The following is an 18,559-nucleotide window of genomic DNA, read 5'->3' as shown; positions in this document are numbered from 1 at the left end:
GGAAAGCCCCTTTGCTGAAGGCTCCATAAAATAAGCCTCCTATCTTATACATATTTCCATTAAGAGTGAAGTTTGGTCCTGTTCAGGTGTTCTGATTTCAGAAAAAGAAAAAAGAAGCCATAGGTCAGCTATGGCAGTTCTTTCAAATGCAGAAACTGAACTTTTCTGTTGCTAACCAATTTTTCAAGGTGCATATACATTGGGTGAAGCCCATCGGTAAATGATCCAATCCGAAAATCATCTGAAGGTCATCTTTCAAATTCATTGTGGTAGTATTATTCAAGTGGAGGCTCAAATATATTTCAAGTGTATGCATGGAATATTTTCCCCAGCTAGAGTCTGTTCTCCAGGTGTATGGAGGAAAGAGGAGGTGTCCAGGTTGTGTACCTGTTCTTCTCATCTTTCTGGGGCTATTCATGTCCCTTCTGTGCCCTCAGCCTCCAACCCATGCTTCTGCTCAGAGCAGCCTGTTTTCTTTGCTCCCATAAATTTATTCCTGGCCCCAGATCTTCTGTGCATATTTAGAAGCCCTAACCCACTTCCTCACCAGCCACCCCTCTATCCCCAGACTCTCCTACCAGGAACAGCAGAGGATCCTAAATTCATGCATGCATTTTCCTGCCCCGTTGGAATGATCTGTGTGCATGTCTGTCTCTGATGTTCATCTCCTTCTTCAGTGTGGGTGTGTCATTACCTCTTTTAGCCAGGACTGCATGGCATTACCTCTCTTAGTCGGGACTGCATGTTAAAAGGGTCAACACATATTTGCAGAAGGAATTGGCTTCTGAGTGAATGAACCCATGTGTCATGGGCAGTCTGTGAGGACATGCCAGTCACTTCCTTGCTGCCGAGAGCTGGGGATATTGCATTGGATTAGAAGATTAAGCCCATATTACTCTATGGCCAAGTGACAAAATAATCAATCACATCCACATCTGTGATAGCCAAGAAAACATTTCTTTCAGTGCCCCTCCCCCACCCCCCACCGTATGCAACTTTCCCTGTGTGGAAATAATGTACTTAGCTTAAAAAGTCTCTTTCTCTACTTAACAAGACTAAGTTGAAAATTAACCTTGCCCACTTAAAAGAAAACGAATATGCAGTAAACTATGAACTACTAATACAGTTCAATATGATATCTCATGCAGAACAATAATGCTGAAGGTTCTTTTTGGTTCTATTATTTCCTTATATTCTAGCTTAGATAAGATCACATTTGTATCTATTGACTTTCTATGATGATTTAGATATGTAAGTGGCAATAATTAATATATTAAAAATACAGATTTAAATTGTTTTTCTGACTTGTAATGTTAACAGCAGTATATGTGACTGTGAGGTTTTCCTTTGATGTTAATTTTCACTTTGACAATAGTCTTCATTTTCCAATTTATTTTTATTTTTTTTATTTTTATTTTCATTTTTTTTTGTGATAAGGTCTGGCTGTTTCACCCAGGCTGGAGTGCAGCAGGGCGATCTCAGCTCACTGCAACCTCCACCTCCTAGACTCAAGTGATCCTGCCACCTCAGTCTCCCGAATAGCTGGGACAACAGGCATGCACCACCATGTCTGGCTAATTTTTTGTAATTTTCATAGAGAAGAGGTTTCACCATGTTGGTCAGTCTGTTCCGGAACTCCTGACCTCCGCCCACCTCGACGTCCCAAAGTGTTGGGATTACAGGCATGAGCCACCGCGCCCATATCATTTTCCAAATTCTTTACAAAGTTTTTCTCTTACATTCATAACATAAAGTGCTATTTTAAATAGACTAACTTTTGAAAATAACATAGATAAAGCACTAAATGGGGACATCAGAGGAACAGGTTAAAAAAAGCTGGAATATTCTTCAGGATTAGGGACATTGAGATTTTATTTATAAAATGATATTTAAATTTTAATAATAGAATGGTTGTACTTTTGCTTGGAGTATTTAAATCTTCTCTTTAATATTTAAAGCCAGTTCTGCACAGAGGTTTTACGGAGATGCTAATTGTTGTATGAAAAGGAATATTATTCTGGAATTTTGAGGAAGGGTAGACATAGAGAAGAGAAAGGAAACTCACAGCCTACCTAGGTTTTATTTGGGCTTTGTGTGTGTGTGTGTGTGTGTGTGTGTGTGTGTGTGTGCGCCAGCCACAAGCTGGGTTTATTCTTGAATAAACTGTAGACAAATTGTTTTTCCTGAATCTTCTAAAACCTGCATTTACATAGTCCATGGTTGTGTCTAAACTAGATACTCAAGAGAACTTGGTTTGTTTTAAAAGCATTTAATTAGTTATATTTACATGGACAAATAGAGCAGCAGTTTATTAAAAAAGAATGAAAGGATAAACAAATTAAATATACGTAGAACAGGAAAGACAGCATCTAATTATGTTTCTGGGTCAGGCTCTGATATACAAGATTAATTTAAAGTTGGGATTTGGCAAGTAATTTCTATCGAAATCTCAGCAGGAGTTTTTATTGCAACTAACAAGCTGATTTGGAAATTTTCATGGAAAGGCAAAGGATCTAGAGCAATCAAAAAGACCTTGGAAAAGGGGAAGAAAGTTGGAGGGCTTCCATTTCTCTATTTTAAAAGGTACTATAAAGATATAGTAATCAAGATAGCAGGCAACTCACATGGGTATAAATTTAGACCAATGAAATATAATTAATTACAGTTGGCCATTGAACAACGTGAAGGTTAGAACCCCTGCACAGTCGAAAATTCACTTAAAACTTTTTACCCCCGCAACACTTAACAACCAATAGTCTACTGTTGACTGGAAGCCTTACCAATAACATAAACAGCTAATTATCACATCTTTTGTATGTTATATATACAATGCACTGTATTCTCACAATAAACTAAGTTAGAGAAAAGAAAATACCATTAAGAAAATCATAAGGAAGAGAACATATATTTACCACTCATTAAATAGAAGTGGATCTTCTTAAAGATCTTCATCCTCATCTTCAGGTTGAATAGGCTGAGGAGGACGAGGGAGAGGAGAGGTTGGTCTTGCAGTCTCGGGTGGCAGAGGCAGAAGAAAATCCACATATAAGTGGATCTGCACAGTTCAGAACTGTGTTGTTCAAGCGTCAATTATAAGGGTTTAGAAATAAATCCTTCAATTTGTAGTCAATAGATTTTTAACAATGGTGCCAAAACAATTAAAGGAGGCAAGGATAGTCTTTTCAATAAATGGTTCTGAGACAATTGGATATTCATATGTAAAAAGATCAATTTCAACTCTTACCTCTTATTGTATCCAAAAATTAACTCAAAATGAACGACAGGTGGAAATATAAGAATTAAAGCTCTTAAACTTTTAGGAAACTTCAGCAACACAGGAGAAGGTCTTCAGGGCCATGGATTGGGAAAGATTTCATAAATATGACCTCAAAAGTACAATCCTTAAAAGAATTGATCAAGTGAAACTCATCAAAATTAAAAACTTTTACACTTCAAAAGGCACTATTGAGAACATAAAGTGCTATTTGTTGAGAAAACCAAAAGACAAGCCATAAACTGGGAGAGGAGATTTGCCAACCATATTCCCAATAAAAGACTTTTATCTAGAAAATATGTAAACAAACCACTTACTATTCAATAATAAGAAGGAAAGAAATTATTTTTTAATGGACAAAAATAAATTAATAGACATTTCTGCAAAGAGAGTGTACATGAGAAGATATTTAATATCATTAGTTACTAAACATTAGCTAAATGCAAATGAAAACTACAATGAGGCCAGGTGCAGTGGCTCATGCTTGTAATCCCAGCACTTTAGGAGGCCAAGATGAGTGGATCGCTTGAGGCAGGAGTTCAAGACCAACCTGGCCAACAGGGCAAGACCCATGTCTACTAAAAATACAAAAATTAACCAGGAATAGTGGTGCATGCCTGTAGTCCCAGCCACTTGAGAGGCTGAGGCACGAGAATTGCTTAAACCCAGGAGGTGGAGGTTGTAGTGAGCCGAGATCGTACCACTGCACTCCAGCCTGGGCAACAGAGCAAGACTTTGAAAAAAAAAAAAAAAAACCTACGATGAGACACCATTTCACATCCATTAGTATGGTTATAACAAAAAAGGATATTAGCAAGTGTTGGCTAGGTAATAGAGAAATAGAGACCCTTTATACCACCGTTGGTGAGAATGCCAGGTATTGCAGCTGATTTGGAAAATAGTCTGTCAGTTTATTAAAACATTAAGCATAAATTTGCCTTATGAAACAGCAATTTCACCCCTAGGTATCTATGCAATAGAGATGAAAACATATATCCATGCAAAAAATAGTACACAAATGTTCATAGCAGCTTTATTAATAATAATCAACAAGTAGAAATAAACCAAATGTCACTCAACAAATAAATGGATTTAAAAGATGTGGTATACCCATACAATGGAAAATAATTTAGCCATAAAAAGGAATGAAGTATTGATGCATGCTACAGTATGGAAGGACATTGAAAACGTATGCTAAGTAAAAGAAACCAGACACAAAATACCACATATTATATGAGTTCATTTATATGAAATGCCTAGAGAAGGCAAATCTTGTAAAGACAGAAAGTGGATCAGCAAGGCTATCACACCCATGCACCCACCCAGGTCTGGTTTTAAAAGGTATTAAGCCCCCATGAAATGGACATTATTTGACTTTTGTTTGATATATGGAAACAGCATTATCAAGTCTTGGTTTCAAAATATGTTTAAGCCCTTCTGAGTTATGTAGAACAGAGGAGTGTTTTCCATTCACAAGTGTTGGAGATGACAATATTTTCCCTTTGCCTTAATCCGCTTACCCTAGAACCCTATAGGAAGGCAAAGACTGTCTTGATTGATTGACGCAGTTAAAGTTATTGATAGTGGGATATGCACATATGGGCTGCGTCTGTCTATGAGAAGGAAGCAATGGAGCCAATTAATTAATTCAAGCAAAATTAAATGTGCACACCTTTTAAATGTGGAAACTATAAAAACCAAAATGGTGCTCTGTGCACTAAGAGCATAAGCTAGTTTTTGCTATCCTTAAGGGCCTCTTCCTGCATTTTGCCTATATTAAAATTCCTATGCAGATCTTATTGAGGTGATCAAGGTAGATGACTTCGATTTTTATTTTCTTCAACAAATTCACGTACCAATAACTTTCAAATGATATTTAGTAACTATTTTAAACACAGAGGACATGATCTTCAAACGATATTTAATAGCTATTTTACACACAGAGGACATAACTTTCAAATGATATTTAATAACTATTGTAAACACATAGGACATGGTCTATAATGTTTTGTCCTGACTTAAATATTTATTGCATGTAGTAGATTTTAATAGAAGAAAACAAGAGTGAATAGTGGGTAGTGCTTCTCTAAACACAGAGTGGAGGTAAATCTTAGTGATTTAAATTAGTCACAATTCTGACTTTTTGAGATTGCATGTTTATAAGTTTTTAATGCATGAAATTAATGTCAATTATATAATATTTTGAATAAAGTCCTTCCATGTTTACTGTGTGTGTTTTTGCTTGCCTTATGAAAATTTCTAACCATAATGTGTCAGTAACATTTCAAAAATTTATTTAAATTATAACATGTTAACATCAGAGGACCATTGAATACGCCATAAGCATTTCTTTAAAGAATGTGGGAAATGTCTTTTCTAATAATTTAATTTTCTCTTTTTTAAAAACAACTCACGTTAGCATTTTTTTTTGCAGTAGCATCATTTTAACTCCCAACTGCATATTCACAGGATATCTAATATTTTTTGCAAGTAACATTTTGAATTTGTTCTTCTTGACATCTTTATGTTTATATGCATTTTGCATTTCCCTATCTCATTTTTTTGAAATCCAAATGTAACAGATTTCAACTTTTTGTGTTACATTCTTTTTTTTTTCTTTTTCTGGGTAGCATCTCTCTCTTTTCTTAATTTTTTGAAAACCTGTTGTTTTTGAATTCTCTTTTTTCCCTTTATTTTCCTTCTCAATATGACCCCAGGAGCCAACACAAAGAAAAACGCAGATGATATAACGAGTAATGACCGTGGTGAAGACGAAGGTATTTTTTGTTTTTTCAAAGCTCAACCCCAATGCATGATTTTGTATCTATCTATCTCTCTTTTTTTTTCATTTCAATCTGTTTTTTCTCCCCTTATTTAAAACTAGTACACTTTGGTGTGCTTCTTTAATTATTTTCTTCTTGTATAGAAACCACTGTCATTTTTTAATCCCGGTTACCATGTACAGGAAACAAATCACTGTGAGAAGTATAAACATTGTTTCTAAACGTGAAAAGAGCAATGAACTACTGTTTACAGAGAAGCCCTTTTTTTTTTTTTTTTTTTTTTGGCTTGGTCACAAGAAGAGAAAATGGAATTTTAAAACATGCATGTATAGTCTATTTTCTCCCTTCCAAATGTTATTTTGTAAGTTAATATACTACTTTGGAGCTTTGGTTTCCTTAATTATTTTTATAAACTGCAAAACTCTACAGCACCTTAGAAGAATTTTTTTTTTGGGGGGGGGGGCTGAAATATCAGTTTTTTTTTTCTTCACAAACATATTGATTCCAACATAGATTTCTGATTATCTGCTCACAGTGAAGTACACCAAAAAGTGTTTTAACGAGATGCTGTTGTTAACGAGCCCTGATGCATTCAGGACTGCCTTTTACAGCATTTAAGTGGTCGGGGGGGGGAAGATAAGAGTATCTCAGAACTGAAAAAGGACAAAAAGCTAGCTATGTTCATCTTTCTTTTCACACCACGGCTTTTTTGAAAACGTTTTTCTCCTTAAAATGTTTTGTTGCTGTGAAGTTTCTTCTTAAGGCTACCAAATTGCTCAACACATTGTCTACCAGAAGTGAAAGGATTTTTTTTTAAAAGATGGTAGGTCTGAGGTACTCATGCAGACAACTCGCACGCTGTTTTTCTGCCCTTTCTGCACAAGAAATGATTTTTTTTTTTTAAAGAGGAGAAGCAACAAAAAAAGTACTCAAGCAAGCCGTTCTTCATTGGTAAGGCTCTATAGGATTAGCTAAAAGCACATTTTTCCCATCTGGGTAGCAAAATGCATGGAACTCCATTAAGGCCCTGGCTGGACCTTTGGGTCTCTGTCTGAAAGGCAATTTAAAGCCCAAAAGTGAGTCCTGAATTATCCTTGCTGGTCAAGCCCAACGTCCATGACAGGGTCTTTTGACCAATTCTTGTAGTTGCTCCCCTCCTTGCTTATCTTCATAAATCAACTGTTCTCCAAGAAAAGAAATCTTGCCAACACCCTTTCTGTGCCCAGTCTTCCCTTAACATTTTGAATATTATTATTTTTACTGAGCTCATAGAGCTGTCACTGTCTCAAGTAGCTCTCTCAGAGATCTCCATTCTGATGGCCATAGGAGATCAAAATCTACACCTGCTTCAGGTAGCCCCTTCTTTGATAAGGGCTTCTGAATGCCTGACGTTTTATCAGTATTGAGCAAATACATAAAAACGAAATAAACTTTTGTCTCATACCTTATACTGCTCTAATTTGTATCCTGTTTGGCCTTCTCTTTTTAATACATTTCCTCTCGATAATTAGGATCTGTTTTCACAGTGTTCCCAGTGAATCTTTATTACCATTAAAATGCCATCTAATTTTCATTTCATATTGTTATGATTTTTTGACTTTGCATTAATATAACAACTGGTTATTACTTCCACAAGTTCAAGAGAGTCTTGTTCTATATTTTATGAAAGGTAAGACATGTTAATCTCACATATTTTCCAAGGGAGCACTTTAAAGCAGCCCTTCAAAATCTCTACTTACTCTTTTTTTCCACAATTTACTAGGCAACCGCTGGTAATGGTAAAAGAAATGAGGCCAAAAACAGCAAATTAGGAACCAGAAAGAAGCAGTGGATCATGAGAAAAGCCATTTCTTATTCATATAGCAGAAGACATTTCCCGTAGTGTATGATGAATAAATGATTAATAGAAGATTTTTACTTCATATTTGAATTTTATATGAGAAAACAAAAAACACTTTTCTGCCGTGGATTAAATATCTGCAAATAAATACTTGGGTAACTTGACACTCTTTTGTGTGCTTTACTGTGACCAATGGGTATGTCGTGTCTTCTGTATGCACCCAGTAAAATTGTGATCATAATTCATTCAAATTGGAGCCACCATCCAAACGATGGTAATTCACATCCTCAGAATTCCTTTGTGGTATTTCAAAAGTGTCCCTGTGGATTATGAGGAAAAAAAAAACTTTATTGATGAAAAAATTGAAAATAAATATGCATAAATACTTGAGTTTTCTTTTAGTAACAAAGATATTTAAATTGTTTGTACACACACACACACACACACACACACACACACACACATATCTGTATCCAGAAATATTTATACGTGAGGTCAGTCTTCCAAAGATTAAATGCAGCCCTAATGGCTGATTAATGTTATAAAACAGGTCTTTTCACAAAGCAAGGCCCTACAGATGGTCTCCAACTTTCTGTCATCACAGATCATTGTTTTTACATCATTGTTAATTTAAATAATAAAGTAAATTACCAAGAGGAATCATTGGTTGCAAGTCACAATGGGAGTTTATATTCCCTGTGAAAATATAAAGCATTTAAATAGTTTGGATTCTTTTGCCATTTTTTATTACATCTCTTTTATTTTTGTCACCTAAGTATGTTAGTATGTTACTGTAATCACTGGAACAAAGACATTTGCTTGGACATCTTTTCTTTTTTTTCCCTATTTCTGTTCAGTTAAAAATTTTTAACTGTTGATTTTGCTTTCTTGTCATTATCTGTCCCTTATTGATAGTTTATAGCTTCACTACTACTTTTATGTTTTTATTGTTAAATTGAAGATGAATGTGTACACTCACCTGCTAATTAAGATGCAACTATATTAAAATTAATTATAATTTTGAAGTTGATTTTATACTTAATTAGAAGATAAAATATATTTTGTCAAGGGTCCCATGTGTTTATTCAATTTAAATCACATTTTAGGGTTTGAGCAAAATTTAGGAAATGTGTACTTTACCTGAAACCATTTCTTTTAGTGCTTTAGATATATATAGAAGCTTAGATGAGCAGAGTATGCTAAATTTCTGTATGCTTCTTAAAATACCATTTCCATAAATAGAAAACGTAATAGCATTGATCATTTTCCTTAGACACTCTTATCAAGGGTCATATCATCCATAAAAATAAATGTGGTTAATTCAAGTCAAAATAGGGAAATCAGTGAATCTCCTTTTTTCTTAATTTAGCATTGGTGAGTCAGTGTGATTCTTTATTGTGTTTCCTTACTTGGCTTTTTTTTCCAGATATTCATGATCAGAACAGTAAGAAGCCCGTCATGGTCTATATCCATGGGGGATCTTACATGGAGGGCACCGGCAACATGATTGACGGCAGCATTTTGGCCAGCTACGGAAACGTCATCGTGATCACCATTAACTACCGTCTGGGAATACTAGGTAAGTGATTTCATCATGTGAATGACTGAGCAAGAGGAAACATGAAAAGTCCACTTCTCGTTTTGACGGGGCTCGTGGATTTGAATCCTGTTATTCCAGTTCCTGGTTAATTCCACTTCACGGTATTTACTTTATGTGATTGGATATGTTTATTCCTTTTACTACCTTTGTGCAACATGGTCATGAAACCCTTCTCAAACCAATGCAGACTTTAAGATCTTAAAGATGAAATGAAATTTTATTTATAGCATGTTTCTCCCTTGGAGTTCAATGAATGTATGTTTGTCTACATAGACCTGTACAATGAACACATATTTGGTGATATTATAGTTGGGAATGGCCATAGATCTTAGCTTTCTTTTCTGATTGTGTCATTGTATGAATCAGTATATTGTGTGGAGGAAAAGATTTTATCCAATTCTCTAACTGATTATATTGAGCCTTTGGAAGATCTGTTGTTTTGGTTCCATTGCATTTGCATGCAAGGAAACTTAGCTGTTAGTTGACTTTTGTTCCATTGATGATCTACGATTAAAAGCTAAATACATGGAAATTCAAGTTTAGTTCCTCCTTGTTTTGATGTTTCATTTCTTTTCTTTCTTTCTTTTTTTTTTTTTTTTTCTTTGAGATGGAATCTCACTCTGTCGCCCAGGCTGGAGTGCAGTGGTGCGATCTTGGCTCACTACAACCTCTGCCTCCCAGGTTCAAGTGATTCTTCTGCCTCAGCCTCCCAAGTAGCTGGGACTACAGGCGCATGCCACCACACTCAGCTAATTTTTGTGTTTTTAATAGAGACAGGGTTTCACCGTATTGGCCAGGCTGGTCTCGAACTCCTGACCTCGTGATCCGCCTGCCTCGGCCTTCCAAAGTGCAGGGATTACAGGTGTGAGCCACCACACCCGGCCATCATTCATCTTCTTCTAATTGTAGGTTGGAAAATTATACATCTTCAGGGTCAGATTTCAGTACCTTCTGAGATGGCCTTTCCTGGTGTTGGTTAGTTTGTGAATAATATTCCTAAGACCTATGTAAAAACATTTGTTTTCCAGGCAAAAATGCATTAAAATGGTATAGAAGATAAAGTTTTTAACAAGTTAGCCATGAGAGAGATGTGTATATTGGTTCCAGTGTGATTATGATACAATATGAAATACAAAACAAAATGAAGGCCAGGCGTGGTGGCTCTTGCCTATAATCCCAGCACTTTGGGAGGCCCAGGCAGGCAGATCACTTGAGGTCAGGAATTAGAAAACAGCCTGACCAAAGTGGTGAAACCCTGTCTCTACTAAAAATACAAAAATTAACTGGGCCTGATGGCAGACGCCTGTAATCCCAGCTACTCAGGAGGCTGAGGCGGGAGAATCTCAGTAGGTCGAGGTTGCAATGAGCAGAGATAGCGCCATTGCACTCCAGCCTGGGCGACCGAGTGAGACTTTTCTCAAAAAAAAAAAAAATAATAATAATAGTAATAAATTAATTAAAATAAAAAGCAAAATAAGATGGACTAAAGGAGGTCTGTCAAACAAGAAATATGACTGAAAATGTTTTCTTCAAATATGGCCAAGAATATTTTCTTTTCAATCAGATGACTTCATTTCATTTTGAGTGGGTTTTTTTTTTCCTCTGTGAAAACATTAACCTGTAAGAAGCCCTAAAAGGTGGTGAATTGCTGAGAAACCCTAAGAGGTGGTGTAAGAAACCCTAAGAGAAATGCATTTCTTACTTTGAAATGCAAATCAGTCACAGGTGTTGCTAAAGTTGTATCTTTTGAAACATTGATAAAGAACTCAAAATTCCAGGTTGGTTTCTGCATTAAAGAAAATAAACACCACCAAAAAACCTTTTAGTGTCAAAAAGCTTATTATGTCGTTGGCTTTATTTCCTATATTTTTTGTAGTTTTCTGTGAGCCACATCTTGGCGGAATAATGTCTCTGAACTTTTGCATAGCAGTAATTGCACGCTTCACTGAATAGTTTTCAGAGGCGCTGGATAGTTGCTTTGGCTACTAGTGTTGGAAACAGGAAATTGTGCTTCTTGATGTTTTACAAAAGGTTCATTCTGACAAAGAGGTGGAAGGAGGAAAGTACGTGTGAGGGCACTGCACAGGCCCTCTTCAAAGGGAGCAGTGTGTGCACTGCCTGTAGCACGGCCACACGGAAGAAAGCTTGGGCATGCTTTTCTGAAGGAAGCAGTGGGCATCAAGAAAATTCTTGCTTTGCTGGAATCACACAATATTCTGTTGCATGCGTGATGAATTGATGTGTCTGATAAGATAGAGTTTCAAAATAAATTGATCTCCTTTTCCCCCTAAAGCTCAGTTGTATCAAGCAACTCTACACTATGATTTTTTTTTATCAGTTTTGTCCCTTCGTGAATCAATTGCACATCTTGCAAATTAGCCTGGAAATTATACACACTTTTTTTAGAGGAAAAAAAAAGCTAATTGAAAAATTGTTAAGTCTACTTTTTGTTATGGAGAGTTTTTAAAAGTCATAAGATAACAGAGAGCTGTAAAATTGGTGGGGAAGAAATAAAAGAAGCGATTTAGCATCTCTATGCCGGTCTATTTACATTCCTCCAATGAGCTAGTGTGGAACAGCCAAGCACACTACAGACCCCCTTTCATTTGATGGAATGAAATGTGCCAAGTTTGCCGATTTTACAGGACGATAGAGACTTTAAAATGTGACTGCATTGGTTTTTATTATGGATCTTGCATTTACTATTGTCCTCTTGAAAACAGCTAGGCGGCATTTACTTTTTGCTTGCAGGAAACTCCTATTATCGGTCTTGAAAAAATGTTTTTAAACCTTTGGCATCCAGATATTTAAAAAGATGATCAAATAAAATACACAGCAGACACTGCAATGATCATTTCAGTGAGTGCATTTCATACAAGTAGATACAATTTTAGGCAAAAAGTTGAAATATTCTTTGAGTTCTTTTTCTTCCAATAAAAGTCATAAATGCATAAATGTTATCTTCCTACCTGAGGAATGGAAAAATATTGTTTTAAGATTTTTTTTTTTTAATGGAGTAACAAATGCTATTTTCTGTTACCCAAAAGAGAGGATTAAAAAGATGAAACATGCCCATAATGGAAGCGGAATGCTGGCATTGGAAAGAATGTAGATTGCAGCCAGAGACAGACAGGAGCTAACAACTTTCCTCTACCTCTGCCTTGAGAAAGTCAGCTAGCGTTTCCTCAGACTCTTTCCTTAGATGTAGAAGGCAGTGGTCTCTCCCTTGCAAGGTTGTTGTACAGTATAAAAGTTCCATGGTTCAAAATAACACACTTTACCTCATTAATATATAATCTGCTTGTCAATAAAAAAATAACTTTTTTCTTTTCTTTTTTTTTTTTTTTGAGATGGAGTCTCGCTTTTATTGCCCAGGCAGTGGCATGATCTCGGCTCACTGCAACCTCTGCCTCCCAGGTCCAAGCGCTTCTCCTGCCTCAGCCTCCGCAGTAGCTGGGATTACAGGCGCCTGCCACCACACCCTGCTAATTTTTGTATTTTTAGTAGAGACGGGGTTTTGCCATTTTGGCCAGGCTGGTCTCAAACTCCTGCGTTTGAGATCAACGCAGGAGATCCACCCGCCAGGAGATCCACCCGCCTTGGCCTCCCAAAGTGCTGGGATTACCAGCGTGAGCCACTGTGCCTGGCCAAAAAATAACCTTTTAAAAAAGATTTAATGGACTCATGTAGACGAAGTTTCATAGGCTCTCAGCAGCAACCATTATACCCAGTCACACTACAATTTCTAGTGTTATTAATACCATTATGCATTGTATTAATACTACTGTTTATCCACAGTAAGAATTGTAGCTGACCCAATCTGTAATGGCTAATATCTATCAAATATTGGCATCCAGACTGAACCATGTTAATTTAAAAAAAATTACAAGACACTTCTAGACATTAAATAAATCAGAAGATCATCATGTTTGCTATTTTTTAAAAAATGATCAGAACTGTGCTACACAATCTTGCTAGCCATTGGCCATATAATTTATGATCCAATCCGGGACATGTTTGAGAGTTGCTCATGTGCTATGAATAAACTGGGATTGTCCCAGGCAAATTGAGATGTACCATTATAGCTATAAAGTAATTCTTTATATCTACATGAAGTGTCTTCTGATTGAATTGGTGTTCAGTTTGTTTTTAAAGAAGCTGCACTTCTATAAACAGATTTCCTATGTGTTCTGCTGTACACCCTTGTCACTAGGAAGGTGTATATGTTACCACAAAGGGATCCTAATCCAGACCCTAAGAGAGGGTTCTTGGGTCTCGTGCAAGAAGGAATTGGAGGCAAATCCGTAAAGTGAAAGTAAGTTTATTAGGAAAGTAAAGGAATAAAGAATGACTGCTCCATAAGCAGAGCAGCCCGAGGGCTGCTAGTTGGCTATTTTTATGATTATTTCTTGATTATATGCTAAGCAAGGGGTTGGTTATTCATGAGATTTCCAGGAAAGGGGTGGCAATTATTGGAACTAAGGGTTCCTCCCCTTTTTAGACCATATAGGGTAACTTCCTGACATTGTCATGGCATTTGTAAGCTGTCATGGTGCTTGTGGAAGGGTCTTTTAGCATGCTAATGCATTGTAATTAGCGTATAATTAGCGTATAATGAGTAGTGAGGATGACCAGACATCACTCTAGTTGCCATCTTGGTTTTGGTGGGTTTTGGCTGTTTTTTTTTTACTGCATCCTTTTATCAGCAAGGTCTTTGTGGCCTGTATCTTGTGCTGACCTCCTGTCTCATCCTGTGGCTAAGAATGCCTAACCTCTTGGGAATGCAGCCCAGTAGGTCCCAGCCTTACGTTACCCAGCCCTTATTCAAGATGGAGGTGCTCTGGTTCAAACGTCTCTGACATATATATTCAAGAATTTGGAAAACCTCAAGTTCACCAATGCCTCTCAGATTAGTCATTGCCAGGGTGTGTGGTGTTCCTATCTGCTCAGAAGCCAGAAGCCAGCAAAATCCTTGCTGAGCTGTACGTGCCAGGGCATTTGCCTGGTCTCACCTACCCACTTGAGTACTTATGCCCTATCACCCATTCACCTCACAACATCCATACGTATCATTTACCCCTAAGAAGATTAGACATTAATCCAGGTAATAAACTTTCAGAACAATCACCTCCAGACAGAAACTGCAGAGGATAATCTGATAAATCTGAATCCCTGTAAGGCCATTACTGAATCAATAAATACTCTTTTCTCCATCTTAGTCCCTTACTTTAGTATAACTTGAGTTCTCCCCAATCTGTTTTTTTTTTTTTTGTTCATGATAGTCCAAAGACCTTCGATGTAAAAGAGAATGCATCTTGCTCATGCTTTTTGATGGAAATACCTGAAACTTATTTATTCCTTCCCCTTTCCAGTTGTCTCCAAGTGCAAGTCTATACCTGCAGTGGATTTCATCTGCCTCCATTTAAATATGTATTTCCGTTTAGCTCACATGGTACTATCACCTTTTTGGTCATCCTATGACTTCATGCTTCATGTATGCTGAAATTAATTGTTGCTTCAAAAGAGTCCCAACTATGTAACATCAACTCATTGTGTGCCTCTATGTGGCTGGCAGATATTACTTCATTTAATCTTCATAAACTCCCTTGGAAGAGTTAACCTTATGTCCTACCTATGAGGAGATGAATGCTTTGAGGTAATGGGATTTACTCATGGCATCACACCTTCTAGCAGTCAGAACAGGGACTGAAACCCGGGTGTAACTGAAGCCAGAGCTCTGACTTACCACTCAGAACTCATCCACAGCCTTGTTAATTAATGTCAAGTATGAATTAGTAAACCATGGAATGAGTGAAGAAATTGAGTATCACTTTAGCATCAGATGTAGCTTTTATCATTATGCAAAAAAGTTCTTACTGCTGATCAAGATACACAATTGTGATAAGATGCTTACAGTGTATTTTTAAGTTCCTCAAAGTGGGTCCTTGAAGGCTGATTCATTTCCATTCAATCGATACTGGTTTGCTTTGGTTCATGGTGATGGTGGCATTAACCACAACAATGGCATTTGTCACATCAAAGCTCTTCGGTGCAGTAGAACTAGTGTTTCATCAGGAAATTTGGTGTCCTACCCCCAGTTCCCATGTCATTGCTGGCTTGCTGTGTCGTGTGCATAAATTGAGTCAAATGATCATTTCGGTGCATTTCTTACAATCTTTCACATATTATAGCTATCCTGAAAATTTTCATCTGAGGGTAGATTGCGTCATGGTCTTCTGAAGTAGTCTTTCTCTTTAAGACCATTCATTGAATAAACCTATTAGACGCTTTGGAGTCATAATTGAATATAAGACAGAAATGGTTTGATATAAAAGCAACCAACATGCATAGCAGAAACAGCATTTGTAGTCATAATTTGGGTGACTTAACCCATATGCACGTGCTCAGCCTAATAATGTGGTCACTTTCCCTGTTCTGGTGTCCCTTGTAGGGTTTTCCTCTGAAATTGAGGGAGGGTGGGCTGAGCTCTGAAGCATTCTTGCAACATCGGCCAGAGTGGTCTCACCTTTATGCTTTTGTGATATGTGTGAGCCATGTAATATTCCACTCAACAAAAGAAGCCTGGAAATCATTAGAAGAGAGGACCAATACGTTCTTCCCAAGAGTTACAGCCTCAATTCCATGGGTGTGCATTTATGTGACATGCATCTGACATTAGTGGGAGTTCAATGGGTCACTATAATTTCCCTGAAGCACACCTGCTGAAAAATGTCAAGCTGTCTTATAAATGACCTGTACGTTCTTCTCCCCTTTGGAAGTTAGAGGAGTTGCTCTATTTTTGGTACATTTGCTATTTCATTTCTTTTTTTCTAACAATATTTCTTTTCTTCAATGCTTTATGAAGGATTTTATTTGAAATGATAAATGGAACACATCTTATGTATCAAGTCAAAAGTTCATAAGCATATATATTAAAAAAGAAAGCATCATTTCCTTTTTCGAGAATCAACACACCTTGATGCCAGCCTCCTGGTTTCATTAGAATCCCTCTCTTCTCTTCCCCTAACCAAAATGTCTCAGATTCCCCCGATTTGATTTCTGTAAATGGCCTACTTTGACTGGAAGAATTGCCTCTCTCTGTCTAAAACAGGACCCAGGCGTTACTAAAACAAAACACTGCAAAAAGTTAAATGAGGAGAACGGAAAGTTAAGCATTGTACTTAGTGAGAAATACATAAACAAAAGTAGAGACGTAAAAGAAGCATGAGAGAAGGGTGAGAAAGTGAAATCCTGAGACAAGATGAATGGTGTGTGAGCACTCAAACCCAGGAAGTAGCAAAAGGTGGAAGGAAGAATGGGAGCGTTTAGAATAAGATTCTTTGTGGGCTGGGTGGCAGATGTTATCGGTAAAGCCAGCCTGGGGAGTTGGCAGGGGTCCATGCAGTAGATAACACAGTAATAGAATGAACACATTGCAGAAGATAGGGCAACCTCTAATCCAAAAATTATCAGATAAAGAAAAACCAAGACACTTTGCAAAACAAAAAAACAAAAAACAAAAAAACACAACACAATGTCTTGTTTTTCATCATCATCTTCTTTATAATGAGGTTTCCATGCATTGAATACACACTTGGAAACACTGTAATCCCATGGTTGTTGTGGCTGCAGATAGGTGTGGACAGGTCTTTGGTGGGGCAAACAAAACCAGTATCATGTTTTTTTGCTCTCAGAATGATCATTTGCTTGGACTTTCCTATTCTGCCTCCTAGTGGCTCAAAATGCCCACTGCATTCATTGGATTTATTCAGGATGTGAAGAAGGTCAGGGGAAATTAAGGATGAGTGCTTTGTCATTAGGACCTGAGAGGCAAATGGAGCAGAGATGGGGACGACTGCAGTGGGATAAGGACTCTCTCACCAGGAAGGTGCCATTGACGTAACAGTTGATGGGAACAGCAGAGCAAAGAGGCTCCCTCGTCCTCAGCTGACTCAACAACAAGCGAGACATCAGATGGAACGGTATTTATTGGGCAAGGAAAATCAGGGGAAGGCTAGGTGCAGTGGCTCTCACCTGTAATCCCAGCACTGTGGGAGGCCAAGGTGGGAGGATTCCTTGAGGCCAGGAGTTCCAGATCAGCCTGGACAACCTAGTGAGACCCTGTCTCAGAAAGAAAGAAAGAAAGAAAGAGAGAGGGAGAGGGAGGGAGGGAGAGAGAGAGAGAGAGAGACAGAGAGAGAGAGAGAGAGAAAAGAAGGAAGGAAAAAGAAAAAATTAGCCAGATGTGGTGATGTATGCCTGGTGTACCAGCTACTTGAAAAGCTGAGGCAGGAGGATTGCTTGAGCCTAGGAGTTCGAGGCTGCAGTATGCTGTGATTGCACTCCAGTCTCAGCAACAGAGTGAAATCCTGTCTCAAATTTTAAAAAAAGACTCAAAAGAAAAATCAAGGGAGGAGTGGAGACAAGGTAGAAAAGAATTTTTTTTATGTTGTGCTTTTTTCCCTAATGTATTCATTTAATCATCAAATAAAAATTGAATATATTGATCATGTACAAAGTGATGTTTTGAAATATGTATCCATTGAGAAATGGCTAAATCGAGCTAATTCACAAGTGCATTACTTCAAATGCTTATTTTTCTAGTGCAAACACTTAAAATCTACTTTCTTAGAGATGTTCAAATATTCAATTCCTTGTGATTCAACTTTGTTTGCCATACTGAACAGATCTTTTGAACTTTTTCCTGCCAACTGAAACTTTGTAACCTTTGGCCAACATCTCCCGTTTCCTCTCCACCTCCAGCTTCAAGTTCTGTAAGAGAACATTCTACTCTCTGCTTCTGTAAGCTTGACTTTTTTTTAGATTCCACATATAAGTAAGAACATGTGATATTTGTCTTTCTGTGTCTGGCTTGTATCACTTAACATAATGTCCTCTGGTTCATCCATGTAGTCCCAAATGACACAACTTCTTTCCTTTTTTTTGAGGTAGAATAAAAGTCCCTTATGTGTATAAAACCCATTTTCTTTATTCATTCATCTAATGATGGACATTCAGGTTGATTCCATATTTCAGCTGTTGTGATTAGTGCTGCAATGAAC

The 18,559-nt window shown here is 37.2% G+C and overlaps 1 protein-coding gene across 10 annotated transcripts in view; it reads left to right on the top strand.

Moving 5' to 3' along the window:
- The window catches only part of NLGN4X (neuroligin 4 X-linked), a 341,186-nt gene that overhangs the window by 189,721 nt on the left and 132,906 nt on the right, over window positions 1-18,559 (top strand). For 6 of the 10 annotated variants that reach the window (XM_054676653.2, XM_054676657.2, XM_054676654.2 and 3 more), the window contains exons 3-4: window positions 5,992-6,051; window positions 9,324-9,476. In XM_054676653.2, the coding sequence (XP_054532628.1) occupies window positions 5,992-6,051; window positions 9,324-9,476 (213 nt within the window). The remainder of the gene's footprint in view (window positions 1-5,991; window positions 6,052-9,323; window positions 9,477-18,559) is intronic. The other 4 variants (XM_001139129.8, XM_001138630.7, XM_016943221.3 and 1 more) reach the window with 1 other exon arrangement.

Source organism: Pan troglodytes, chromosome X (assembly GCF_028858775.2).
Source record: "Pan troglodytes isolate AG18354 chromosome X, NHGRI_mPanTro3-v2.0_pri, whole genome shotgun sequence".
NCBI lineage: Eukaryota > Metazoa > Chordata > Mammalia > Primates > Hominidae > Pan > Pan troglodytes.
This window is presented reverse-complemented; position numbering and strand designations above follow the sequence as displayed.